At 32.0% G+C, this 13295-nt stretch overlaps 1 protein-coding gene and 1 long non-coding RNA gene across 4 annotated transcripts; both read right to left on the minus strand.

Annotated features, from left to right (window-relative positions):
• Positions 1-1060: 1060 nt before the first annotated feature.
• On the minus strand, positions 1061-1514 carry LOC138339718 (uncharacterized). The gene is made up of 2 exons (XR_011212582.1): positions 1431-1514; positions 1061-1331 (listed from the first exon to the last, which is right to left on the minus strand). It is a non-coding gene; the product is annotated as an uncharacterized lncRNA (long non-coding RNA).
• A 5626-nt stretch (positions 1515-7140) lies between these two features.
• On the minus strand, positions 7141-12742 carry LOC101249432 (protein CNGC15b). Of its 3 annotated transcripts, none has more exons than XM_026028089.2 (8): positions 12583-12742; positions 11429-11602; positions 10470-11022; positions 10178-10390; positions 9449-9741; positions 8908-9019; positions 8516-8752; positions 7141-7999 (listed from the first exon to the last, which is right to left on the minus strand). In XM_026028089.2, exons 2-8 carry the CDS (start codon positions 11455-11457, stop codon positions 7313-7315), a joined length of 2124 nt encoding a protein of 707 aa, XP_025883874.2. In that variant the 5' UTR covers positions 11458-11602; positions 12583-12742; the 3' UTR covers positions 7141-7312. The 3 variants fall into 3 exon arrangements, with proteins under 3 accessions (XP_025883874.2, XP_010313416.2, XP_069147230.1); XM_010315114.4 differs by having other exon boundaries at positions 12476-12679; XM_069291129.1 differs by lacking the exon at positions 12583-12742 and adding an exon at positions 12165-12456.
• Between the last annotated feature and the right edge of the window lie 553 nt (positions 12743-13295).

Below are 13295 nucleotides of genomic sequence, written 5' to 3' on the forward strand. Positions count from 1 at the left end.
ATATAGAGGAAATTAAGCGAATAAGTATATATATATATATATATATATATATATATATATATATATATAAAATAGTTAATTAGTTAACAATTAGTTTGAATTAATCATCATTTGCCACTAATTTCTAGGGAAAATTACGCGGTCGAGTTTGAGTTGTATAAACGTGTAGTTTTAAGAATTTGTATAACTGTTTAAAGGTTAGATGTTTCTATTTGTATAAATTCATTATTTCGAGGTTTAGCATATTTGTGTAATTTGTATGACAGTTGTTACTACTCCGTTTATATGACAATGAAAGTAAAGAGTTCATTTATACAAACACTTATTCCACTGAAAACTACAATTATCAATCGATCCAATCAATAAAAAATAATTTATATAAATCAATTGACACTAACCAATTATAATTAAGCGGGTGAAAATTCTATTAGACGTCGAGCTAAAATCGTTAAGTTCTCTCTAAAATTGCCATAACTGGATTGAAAAACTTGAGCCCAATACTGCTATGCAGCCCAACACTGAAAATCAAAGAGTGATACTGGTGTTTCTGGCCCATAATTCATTTCTAACAAAACAAGATTTTCTAGAGAACTTACGTAAAGTCGTAAATCTCATTAGTTTAGATGTTAATTACTTAGATACTTTCATATCTTACTAGATTTTAGTGTGCTCAGATACGTCTATATGTATCTCGGATACATGAGGTCAAAAAATTAGGTGTAATTTGTTCTAGACACATTGTATCTCATGCATATATTCGGATACATGACAAATTTCACTTGCCTCACTCACTTCTCTCCCATATCACTCACCACTCTCCTATGTATCTAATATCTCAGATAAATGCGAATCTCACCACATACATGAAGATACATGTCTAGTGTGCATATATATCTGAGATACATAACGAATCTCGCTCGCTTCCCTTCCCGTCTCACTCGCCTCTCACCGTGCATTTCGTAAAAAAAATACATGTATCTAAATATATTTTCTTCAGTATATAGTCAAAAACTCTTAATTAGTGATAGAAAACGCTTATCAACAAAAACACTTAGCAATATTAAGGACCCAAAACAAAAATCTACAACTAGATATTATTTAAGTGATTAAAATAAAAATAAAAATAACCACTATATTATTACTCTCATGAATAATACAATGAAATAATTAAATTAATGAATATTCAATATAATTATTTTCCTTCAATTTTTTTTGTGTGTGGACACAAACACATACATGATTAAGACAAGCAGGCAACAACCCTGTACCACAAGTGTTGACACAATCTGAAGCTTGATTACATGATTTGCTTTTTGCTTGCACCATTAAATCTGAAATATTATAGAAAAAAATAATTAATTTTGTAATTTTACTGTTACGATCGATAAAACTTAGGTAGCGATGATATATATAAGAAAATAAAAGAATACCTGATGAAATAAGAAATAAAGCAAAAACAAAAAGCATCTTTGAGAATTGTCTCTCCATTTTTTTCTTTTTTGATATTTGATAATAGCTCTAATTAGTTTATAATATATATATATTTATATATATATACATAAAATTGGATGTTGATTGATAGAATCTATTATTTGTGAAGTGAACTATTATATTGATTTTGGTAAGTAAATAGAAGTAAAAGGAAATAAATTTATTTTTTTAATGTTTAATGGAATATTAACTATTGATTTGGTAAGAAAAAGGATATTAAAGGAAAAATATTAACTTTTGAATGATTTATGAACTATTGATTTGGTAAGTAAAAGGAAAAATATTAATATTGCAATGTTTTATGGAAAATGGATATAGATGGAAAAATTTTAATTTTCCAATGATTTATGGGATATGATTATATGAACTATTTATTTTGTAAGAAAATGAATGTAAAAGAAAATTTTTTTCAATGATTTATGAAATATGATAATATGAACTATTGATTTGGTAAGAAAATGGATATAAAAGGAAAAATATTGATTTTTTTTTAATGATTTATGGAATATGATTATGTGAACTACATTGATTTGGTAAGCAAATAGATGTAAAAGGAAAAAAAGATATATATTTTTTAGTGTTTTATGGAATATTGTTTTATTAGTTTTTATTAGGTAAACATGTTTGATTTTAAACAAATGTATTCATAGGTCAATTATTGGTTAAAATAAAAAATTAAATTAATTTTTAAATCATCAAAATCAAATCAAATTAAATTAATTTAATCAATTTTAAAATCATCAAAATCAAACCAAATTATATATACTATACATTTATCGATTTGGTTGTTATCAGTTTAATTTAATTATTGGATTAATCAATTATTAACGATACATAAAAATAAAAGAAATAATTTATTCAAAACAAGAAAAAAGTGACACCCAATCCATTCAAAAAGAAATTTAGTTAGAACAACTAACATTAGTAAACTTTTGATCTTTTAATTTACTATATATAAAACTTCAAAATTTAATATTTTTGTCTAAAATAAAGAGATAGTGACATTTTCAGTCCTACAAAAAATTGTCATAAACACTTTTATACCTGAAACCAATAATATAAATGTTCTCCACATTAAGCATTTTTGCATTCATAGGTAAATTATTAAATTTTGAAGAAAACATAAATAAGATTTTTAAAATTGTTTATAAAAATAATATTATATATAATAATAATATATTTGTCTTATTTATCAGTTCGATTTTGTCCGATTAATTCTTTGATTTTTTTGGAACAAAATCATAATCAAACCAAATTATTGGTTGATAGAAAATGATTAAACGACCCTAGCCTAGCCTATTACCGAATTGTCAACTACACGACTATACTCCATAAGAGTTTTATTACCCATAAACTACTTTAAAATGGAATAAAAAATCAAACTATTGCTAAATAGCCTAATTAAATTTATCATAGTGATTATTTACAAATTCTCTCTTATATCGATAATGGCTATACATAGTTATAATTAAGCATATGAAAATTCTTTTAGACGTCCGGTAAAAATCGTTAAGAAATACTGCTATAGCTAAAAGTGTAGCCCAACACTAAAGATCCAAGAGTGATAGTGATTTTCTCAAGCCCATAACCCAATTTTAACAAAATAAAACCTTTTTGTACGTCACTTTATGTTACGTATCAGTATATTCAATTTTTAGATGAGTTATATCGAGTCAACAAATGAATGGTCCATTAACTCATTCAAACTCGAGCGAATTGAGTGGGTTATTGTCACGACCCAAAACGGGTCGCGAGTGGCACCCACACTTATCCTACTATGTGAGCGAACCAACCAATCTGAATCCCAACATTTCAAACATAATAAATAGAAAGCAATGCGGAAGACTTAAAAACTCATTACGAAATCAATTGATAACTTCTAAAATTCAATACTTATCATCCCCAAAATCTGGAAGTCATTATCACAAGAACATCTATCCTCAAATTACTAAATCTAAGAATGTCTAGGAAACTAAAACAAATACAAGAGATAGTCCATGTCCGAACTTCAAGGACATCAAGAGATGAATGAGAGAGAATCCAGTCCGAGCTAGGAACAATAGCTCACCCTGAAATCTGACGCGATGAAGACTGGCTAGAGTTGCTGTTGAGTTGAAGACGACGGCACGTTTGCTGCACTCCACAAATAACAAGAGAAAAACATACAAGTAGGGGTCAGTACAAAACACAGGTACTGAGTAGATATCATCGGTCAACTCAAAATAGAAAACAGTATATATCAGATAATATCATAAAATCAACTACAATACTCAACATGCGGCATTTACAATTACCATAACCCCTTGGTCACAACACCAAGCACATCAATGAGGACTCACGCCTCTCCATCATACTCATTTGGGAATTAGGTTCATTAAATTTGAGTATATTAAGATAATTCAAGATTCATTCTCTTTATTCCTCTTGTGTCGGAACGTGACACTCCGATTCCCTAATACTACGTGTCGGTTCGTGACACCCGATCCCCTAATACTACGTGTCGGTTCGTGACACCCGATCCCCTAATACTACGTGTCGGTTCGTGACACCCGATCCATTAATACTACGTGTCGGTTCGTGACACCCGATCCCCTAACCTCATTCTTTTAGTTCATCAAGCCTTCTTTTATACCAAGACATCATCATTAACAAAGAGGTTTTTTTTTAAGATTCAAGATTCAACAGCCTCATCATGCTTACTTTATCACAATTATATAATCACATTCATGCAAGCATACAATTAAGCATATAGAAGGGTTTACAACACTACCCAATACATATCATTCGCTATTAAGAGTTTACTACGAATAGCATAAACCATAACCTACCTCCACCGAAGAATTGCGATCAAACAAGCTAATTCCCCAAAGCTCTGTTGTCCTCTTCGTTCCTCTCTCGAACGATCGATCGTTTCTCCCCTTTCTCTCTCTGTTCTTTCTATTTTTCTTATTCCAAACCCTTTTTCTTTTACCCTAATTACCATATAATTAAGTATAAAAGATGACCAAAGTAACCCACTAATTAATTCAAGGTTATCTCCTTTAACCCCTAAGTAATTGAATTATCAACATTCACCCACTAACTTTATAATTATAAGCAGGAATAGTCCAAAACGCCCCTTAAAATATTTAACAGAAATCCGACCCAGTCAGGGTTACGCAGTCTGTGACGGGCAGTCGTGCCTGCGACGGTCCGTCCTGCTGAGTCGTCACAGAGTTCAGAGACTGAATTTTACTAAAGGGCCTGTAACGGTCCGTCGTGCCCACGACGGTACGTCCTGTCATGTCGTCGCGAAGTTTAGAGAGTTGTTCTCAGTACCCAATTTTTCAGAATTCTAAGTGTTTTGGAATGAGACACCCTTGACGGTCCGTCGTGGGATTCGTCGACCCAGACAGTGATTTTCAGAATTTAACTCTGCTGCTCCAAACGACTAACAGGTCGTTACAGTTATATTTTCATCGACTAATTTTATTGCCCCTCCACACATAATAGGAAACTTATCAAGAAATCAAAACACATGCAATATTAAGGACCCAAACAAAATGCTACAAATTGATATTATTATAATAAAAATCAAAATAACCACTATATTATTACTCTACGAGCAGAACACCAAAGATACACATCACGTGGGCCTTGTCTAACAAACGACGACTTTCGATTCTTAATCGACATAGGTTTTTCTTTTTGTGTAATTGAATTGGATGGGCTTGCAACCCTTAGGCCTGCCTCTGTCACTAATGTTTTCATAAGGAAGCCATCGAAGGCTTTCCACAAATTGAGATTTGGTCGTAGAAGGATCGAATTGTATCCGAAGAACAGGGGGATACAAAAAAGTAATAAGAGAGACGCACAGACCAATTAATCGTATCGGTCGTAAATAATAATACAATGAAATAATTACATTCATGATTATTTTTTATTCATCATAGTTCTTGCAAATTTGTTTGGTGCATTAACACAAACACATACATAGTCAAGACATGTAGGTAACAACTTTGGACCACAAAAGCTAATACAATCTGAAGCTTGAGTACATGGTTTGTCTGCTGCTTGCACCATTAAATCTGCGGAAAAAATAATTTTATGACTTTACTGTTATCGGCAGATAAAATTTAACGATTATAGATAAGAAAATATAAAAAAAAAGATGAGTTAAAAAGTAAGAATTCATACTTTGATGAAATAAAAAATAAAGCAAAAACAAAAAGCATATTTGAGAATTGTTTCTCCATTTTTTATTTTTTATTTTTGATATTTGACAATAGTAACATTAATTTAGTTGTTATCAAGAATATATATAGTGGAAAAAAATTGGATGTATGAAGTCAACTATTGGTTTGGTAAGAAATGAATTTAAAAGGGGAAAAAAATTCAATGATTTATGGAATGTGAAGAATTAATTTGGTAAAAAAATGAACATAAAAGGAAAAATATTATTTTTTTTCAAAGATTTATGGAATATGATTAAATGAACTATGGATATAAAGGAAAAAGATTAATTTTTATGTAGTGTTTTATGGAATATGGTTTCATTTTATTTTGTTTTAGAATGACCATGTTTGATTTTAAAATGCATATACGTCCTTAATAAGCAACATGATAATTCATTAGTGTTTTATTACCTATTATCTGACCTATTTTGACTCGATCCATTTTGTCCCAAATAAATTTAGAATGAATTAGTTTTTAACCTTTTATCATCTTGATTCATTATAATCCGCTCAAATTTAATTTAATCAACTCGTACTAAATTATCGTTACCTCCTAAAATTTTCCGACTTCAATTTCACAACACTTGTAATTTAACATTTAACTCTATATCTTAATAGGAAAACTACGTAATTCGACATATATATTTTACTATTGTATATTATTATTATTTATAGTTTCAAAATATTACATATTTGTCATTAAATTAAGAGTTTTTTACATCTATATTGAAAAAAATACACTTAAATACATGTATTTTTTTATCAGATACAGTAAAATAGAGAAAGAAGCGAGCGAAATGAGAAGAGATGTAAGCGACATGGGGGAAATTCGTTATGTATCCAAATACATGTGAATCACACTAAATACATATATATGTATGTATGTTATAGCAATAAATATAATTAAATTCATTGTAACAATATCTATCCATTTCTTTTTTCTAGATAATGCTAATTGTAACACTGCAATTTAAAAATATATTTTAATGTTACTATCAAGAATATATAGTGACATATACAAAAAATATATAGTGACATAGAATTGAATGTACATTGATACAAATCTATGAGAAGTGGATTATTGGTGTCCTAATAATATAAAAGAATTGTAAAAGAGGAAATAATAATAAATATTCATTAATTTATGGAATATGATTTTCATTAGTTTTATTACTTGGTCAAACAGTATTTAAATGTCAAATAATACAAATCTATAAAGTGAATTACGAAGATAGTCGTAGACAGTAAAGTTTTATTGATAAACATGAAAAAACTTATAACATTTTTTACCTACACGATAAATCTCATATATATAATTAGAAAAATCTTTCTAATTAAAATTTGAATTATTAAATGTGCGCTTTGGAGTTGTATGATCTATTTTCTTAGTTCACTAATTCTTTAATTTTATATATGGATATTAAGTCCAATAAAATTCCCTCTGGCCTGTTACTATAATTTACACAGAAGCAATAAGAGTTTTCTACTTTTAACTGAAGTTTAAACATTAAACAATTACTATTATGAAAATGCCAATGTACATAGTATAACACCTCTCACATTTGTATACATGTGTATATTCATATGATATATTTGCTCTTTTTAAGCTACTCTTCATCAACTGAGAAATCAGGTTCTGCAGGCTTCTGTAGTGAGCTAACTGCATTGGAATCCGAACTCGAGTGTTTGTGATGACCTCTTCTACTTGTTGTCAATCTTGCTGCAAAGCCTGAGCCTGGAGCTGATGCATTTTTATCCAATTGTCCGTTAACGGATTCAGTTTCATCCATAAGATTCTCCAGAGCTTTAAGCTCAGCTATACCCTTTCGTTTTTTATGTCTACGCCATGCTGCTTGGATGAAACATGCAGCCCAAGTACGCCACTGGTGTGAGTAGAATCTGAACTTGTGTCTTAGTTGTTTGCTATGTAGCCTTCGGAATTGTGCTGCAACAAACTTTAAGTCCTCTGCTACTAGCGCGAAAGACTCTACTTCAGATACTGCTTTTACTGTCCTAGTGGAGGATGGAAGGATCACACCTGGACGTGGGTCGAGTGCCCATGTTAACAGTTCCTCACCACAGAAGTCACCTGGACCAATACGGCAAGAATTGAAGAAACCAGTACGACCACCATTCGTGGTGTAAGAATCAAGATTTCCTCGAATTATGAAGAGCATCTCGTTGACAGGATCACCCTCGCGCACAAGACAAGTGCCTTGTGTGCATAATGCGGGTTTGAGCCTCTCACATATTGCATCCAGCATCCTTTCATCCATTTGATCAAACAGAGGAACCTATCAAAGTTTGAACGATGGTTAGTCAGATAGGTATTGTACTAACATTGACATAAACAGACACTCAAACTTGGCCTCAGCTGGCAAGGTAAGCCTTCCAACTTTTAGAGTGCACATCTAGACAGATACCTCAACTTGGTCTCAATCGACAACTGAACACTCCAACTCTCCCCGCTGTGTCTCGTGGACGCTAGACGTTAACGTGATACATAAATTTAAGGAGGTGTATAGTAGATCATTTTGTAAGTTGGTGTATTCAACTGACACAATGGAGACAGTTTGAGGTGCCTAGATGTGCTTACGTGCCGGATGAGTCCGAGTTTGAGTGTGTTATGTACTATGCCGAAATGACTCTATTTTTCCTTCTCACGCTACTTTCTAGTCTATTATAGCATGAATCATGTCTAGTTACCTCGACTATTTTCTAGTATTGCTTCGAGCACTCCGAGAACAAATTCTTTTAACTTACATGCATACTAATACTATACTATAAGATGAAACAACTCTAGAACTCACCCTTCGGACTAAATCATAGCACAAATGGCGCTTGATATCTCTACGGAGATCTAAAGGAAGTCCTTTCAGAAGAGCTTCCTCATCCACTCCTCTTGTAGCCACCCATTTGTATTGATCATACTTCCGTACAGACTGCCTTAGTTCTTGAGGTAACTGCCTATGATGCATCCATTGTTCTGTATCAGTTCTCCTGATTCTCCATTCCTCTAATCTGACAGTTGTTGATTGGAGATACGTCTGCCAATAAAGTGCGTGAGTATATATGTATTACCAACAAACAAATTGAAGTCGCGTTACAACCCTAAAGGCTTTGAAAAATGTGACAATATTTTCATGTTCGGTGGTGGACAACAAGCCTAAAATGCAGTTAAAGGGTACATGAGCGGACTTACTTGCATATTTCCAATCAGCAATGCAAACAGAACTAGGCCGAGAGTTGCAATTATGATGGCAAAACCAATTTCTCCAATGTAAGTGCTTGTCGCGAGATTTTGGCCCAGAGAACTGTGTAGCAGACAACATAAAACTGAAGTCAAGATTCAACAACATATCTAGTATAACCGGTGTCTGGAAGTGCAAGTGCACGCAGACCTTACACCTCTATACCTTTGGGGGGAGAGAAGTTATATTTTTGAAAAAGTTCTAACGATAAAACTGGAGCCAAAATCTCCTATGTATAATCATCAGCTATCCTCCAGTACAACGAATAGTTGCTCATACAAATAATAGACTATGTAAAACTGTATAGGCAAATTTTCATTTCTTATTTTCTCGAACATAAAAGCCTTATCATGTAAAGGACTACAGAAATATGCTTCCATCTAAAAATAAAGCCATTTCGATGGAATGCAAGTTCCAAATCCACGATCACATACAGTAATAGAAGAATTTCAAATTCTGTTTCACTTCCCTAAGCATTTTAAAGTACCTTACCTTAGGTTCTTCAAGCCCCACCATAGGCAGTAGAAGTATTTGTTGAAAAACGAAGCAGTTGTAACATTAGCTGTCACAGCATCACTGTAAATGCCAAAAGGGTAATCACTAGTATTAGGAGCACATTGCTTTGTAATATTGCTAGACTGGAACCAGGCACTTCTTTGTGGTTCATTGACCCTCCGACAATCAAAATATCCAAAATCACAAGATCGCTCCTCAAAACTGCAGGCGTGTCTCCAACAAGCTTCTTGCCTCTCAATTGATAGAAGATACCAGCAAGCTCCTCCTACCTGAATTCGCAAATAAGAAAATATCATTGACTTGTATACCACAAACTATTATCACTACTTGTAACTACAAGTGGCTTATAAGAAAAAGCTTGAAATAAAAAATGTATAAATTTTGTATAATGAACTAGGACTTTACTCGGTCTAAAACAGTTCAAATAGTCCCATATTTTAGATTTGAACCCCCCTCTCGACATTCCAGTTCTTTTGAGATATCATTTACTCAAAATGAAGTTTGTTTACAGCAAAATCGATTTTTAGAACTTGAACTTTGAGCTTCTTTAATGACTGACAATAGAGTTACACTCGTTTTAAGTTTCTTTTTCTTCCTCGAGATCTGCTTGCTCTTTTCTAAGCAAATTACTCAATAGTGTAACTTTAATGCTACGTGATACACAACCAAAGTAAATTCTTAAAATTGCTATTCAAATCCACTTACATGGCTGGCTAACATGTAAAGCATCAAATTGTAAGCAGCTCCAGCCCATGCTGTTTCAGTGACAACACCAGTAGTCTTTACTATTTGTGATGAGAGCGGAAATATGAGGTAAAATCTGGGAAGGTACTGAAAAATGATAATGAATCGAAGGACATTCTTCGTATTTGCCATCGTTGAGCCACTTAAATTAGGGATAATGCCCCAAATTAATACCTGAAACAGAATAGATTCATCAAGATTTTCAACTTTAGTCCACTAAGAAATGTAATTACGCGAATTTCAGTTGACAAACCTGTGGTAAAGGCAGGGCAGCAATGAGATCAATCCAGAAACCTTTTTTATAGTATCTTTGAGCTATTTTTGAAGAATCTATAACAAGCTCTCCTCTCCCAAATACTCGAGAAGATGGAGCAACATAAGCAGTTCTAAACCGAATATATATCTGAATCATATAAAATACATCAGCTATTGATCTAATAACTGTAAGGGCAATTTCAAGATTAGTTCCTATATCTATGCAGACTTCATCTTGGACCACCGGCAAGTAAAAGAATAAAGGGTCCACGAATAAACCAATTAAACAAGCTACTAAGAGAATCTTGTTCCATCTACGAACTGTAGGTCCACGAGGATCAAGTATCTTTTTCTTCACTCTTTCATAATCTTCTGAGAAAACCCGCGATAATACTTTAGCCTTCAAGGATTTTCCAGTCCTGTGAGGTTCCATTTCGCTCATTCTACTAGCTGGCTCAGGTAATCGCGATCCATCAATATTGTACTTAACTTTAATCACATTATCTCCATTCATCGCTGCATATTTTGATGATTCAAGATCATCTTGGAATCTGAAACAAGAAATAAACCTTATAACATAATCGATGATGATCAACAACAACAAGAAGCCCAGTATAATCCCACAAGTGGGGTCCGGGAAGGGTAAACTGCACGCAAATCTTTTAAAACAACAACAAGATAATCCATATATCAACAAACAATGAAAACGAGGCGATAGCAACAAACAGAACAACAACAAGATAATCAGATATCGAGGCGAAACAACAAGTAGTCATAGAAAATTATCTAAAATTAAGGGAAAGAAACGAATAATACTAAACTCGGGGAATCAAATGACAATGTCATAACAGATGCTCTATACAAAAAGATAAGCATAACAGCTAGCAAATGAAAGATTAAACAGAACAAGAATCCCATACTTAATAACATAATGGAATATCTCAAAAATGGACTAACCTTACAGATCTTGAATTACCATAAGCCATTACCACCGACTTAATAACCCGTCCCAATAACAGGACTTCAGTTAATCAACAGCATACAAGCGAAGCAACACAACGCTAACTCAAGAGTTTGAACACACTATGCTCAACCTTGAAGTCTCAAGAGCTTCAATTATAGGTTTTTAATCTGTGGAACATAACAAAAAAGAGAAGGTCTGTGACTATCACGGACAAATAACAAGAAAATGATTCAGGATGAATTATAAGCCAAACAATACAAAGAGAACTAGCTGTTCTTTTTTCTCTTTTAGTAGAAATCATGTGAAGAACTCAAAAAGTTGAATACATACACACATTACACATAAAGTAGCTAAGACTCTACAATTAATACTCCTAACTTCTACAAGTCTAAAATATAGACTAAAAATTCAAGTCAAACTTGTGACCAAGTCTTCAAATCTCATTGTCAAGTTAAATAGTCTATCAAAAACTCCACATCTTTCAGAGAAAAAAAAAATACATCTTTGATTTCTCAGTCTATTAGCGGAAGAAACAGTCAACACCTAGAACCAACCTTAAATACATTAAATTTGTATTATAACAAACAATAACCAAAGAATGCATCAACCCTTTAGAGTATATACTATAACAAAACAAAAAAAATTAGTCATACATTCTATAGTGAACAGATATGGATAGAAAACAAATTATACTACTGGACAAAAAGGGGTTGCTCGAATGGTAGGCACCTCTACTTGCACCACCTCCAAACATGAAACTATGAGTTCGAGTCACTAACGGAGCAAAAAGATACTTAATACCCTTTAATAAAACAACTAACCATCAAACTTTGAGGAACAAAATCAAATCTTTTTATTTTCTTTTCAAAAATCCCTTCTTTTTTTTGGGTTTGTTGATTTCTGTTTGTTTCTTTATAAATTTCAGAGAAAAATCAGAAACACAATACACTAACTTGTTTTTTTTATAAATAACTATAATCTTTGTTTGAACAAAAATACATACAACATCAATACAAAGCTTAAAAAAATAAAAATCAAACCTTTTATTTTCTTTTCAAGAACTCCTTTTTTTTTTTGTTGCTAAATTTCAGAGAACAATCAGAAATCCAACACACTAAGTTAAATCAAGAAAAGGAAAGACACACACTTTTTTTTATAAATAGACAATATTCCCCCTTCTCCACTTTGCTATTTGTAGCAACCCCAGTTGCAGAAATTTGGGAGAGAAGGATTTTCAGTTACAAAAAATTGGAATATATATATATATATATCACATAATTACAATCTTGTCTTTTTCTTGCTGATACTGTACTACACTTGCTAAAAATCAAAATAATATTATATATATATATATATATATATATATATATATATATGCAGATATCCAGGCTAGAAAAAAGTTCACAACTGGCATAACTGTGGATTTTTTTGTTTTTGTTTTTGGATTTTTTGATTTTCTAAAAATCCAAGGAGTTGACTAAAATGGATAGTGTCATGTGGCAGTGTAAACATATTGCCACTATTTTTTCATTTTAAATTTGAAATGAAAAATTGGTGCTTGACGTAAAGAGATTATTAGTACCATGTGAAAGAATTTTAATCTGCGTTATTTAGATGATTGTTATTTGTTGTATTGGATTGGATTGTACTGTTAGTTTAATACAATATTTGTTTTGATTGTTATTTAAATTTTAGTGCATTGTTTTAAATTTATTGATAGGTACTAATGAAAATTGGTGCTTGACGTAAAGAGATTATTATAATTTTTATTTTCGTAATAGCTTTATCGCGTATCTTACTTTTCTTTTATGTATGTTTTTTGACTACGAATGTGTCACATTATGTGACGAGGGAGAAGGA

Source organism: Solanum lycopersicum, chromosome 11, assembly GCF_036512215.1.
Source record: "Solanum lycopersicum chromosome 11, SLM_r2.1".
Taxonomy (NCBI): domain Eukaryota; kingdom Viridiplantae; phylum Streptophyta; class Magnoliopsida; order Solanales; family Solanaceae; genus Solanum; species Solanum lycopersicum.

Excerpts from the sequence above, each read along its gene's own strand:
- LOC101249432 (XM_026028089.2), bottom strand. The coding sequence starts at position 11,457 with ATGGCTTATGGTAATTCAAGATCTGTAAG. Across the intron at positions 11,023-11,428 it reads GGTAATTCAAGATCTGTAAG|ATTCCAAGATGATCTTGAAT; the intron begins GTTAGTCCATTT and ends TTCTTGTTTCAG. Across the intron at positions 8,000-8,515 it reads GCTATGATTTAGTCCGAAGG|GTTCCTCTGTTTGATCAAAT; the intron begins GTGAGTTCTAGA and ends AAACTTTGATAG.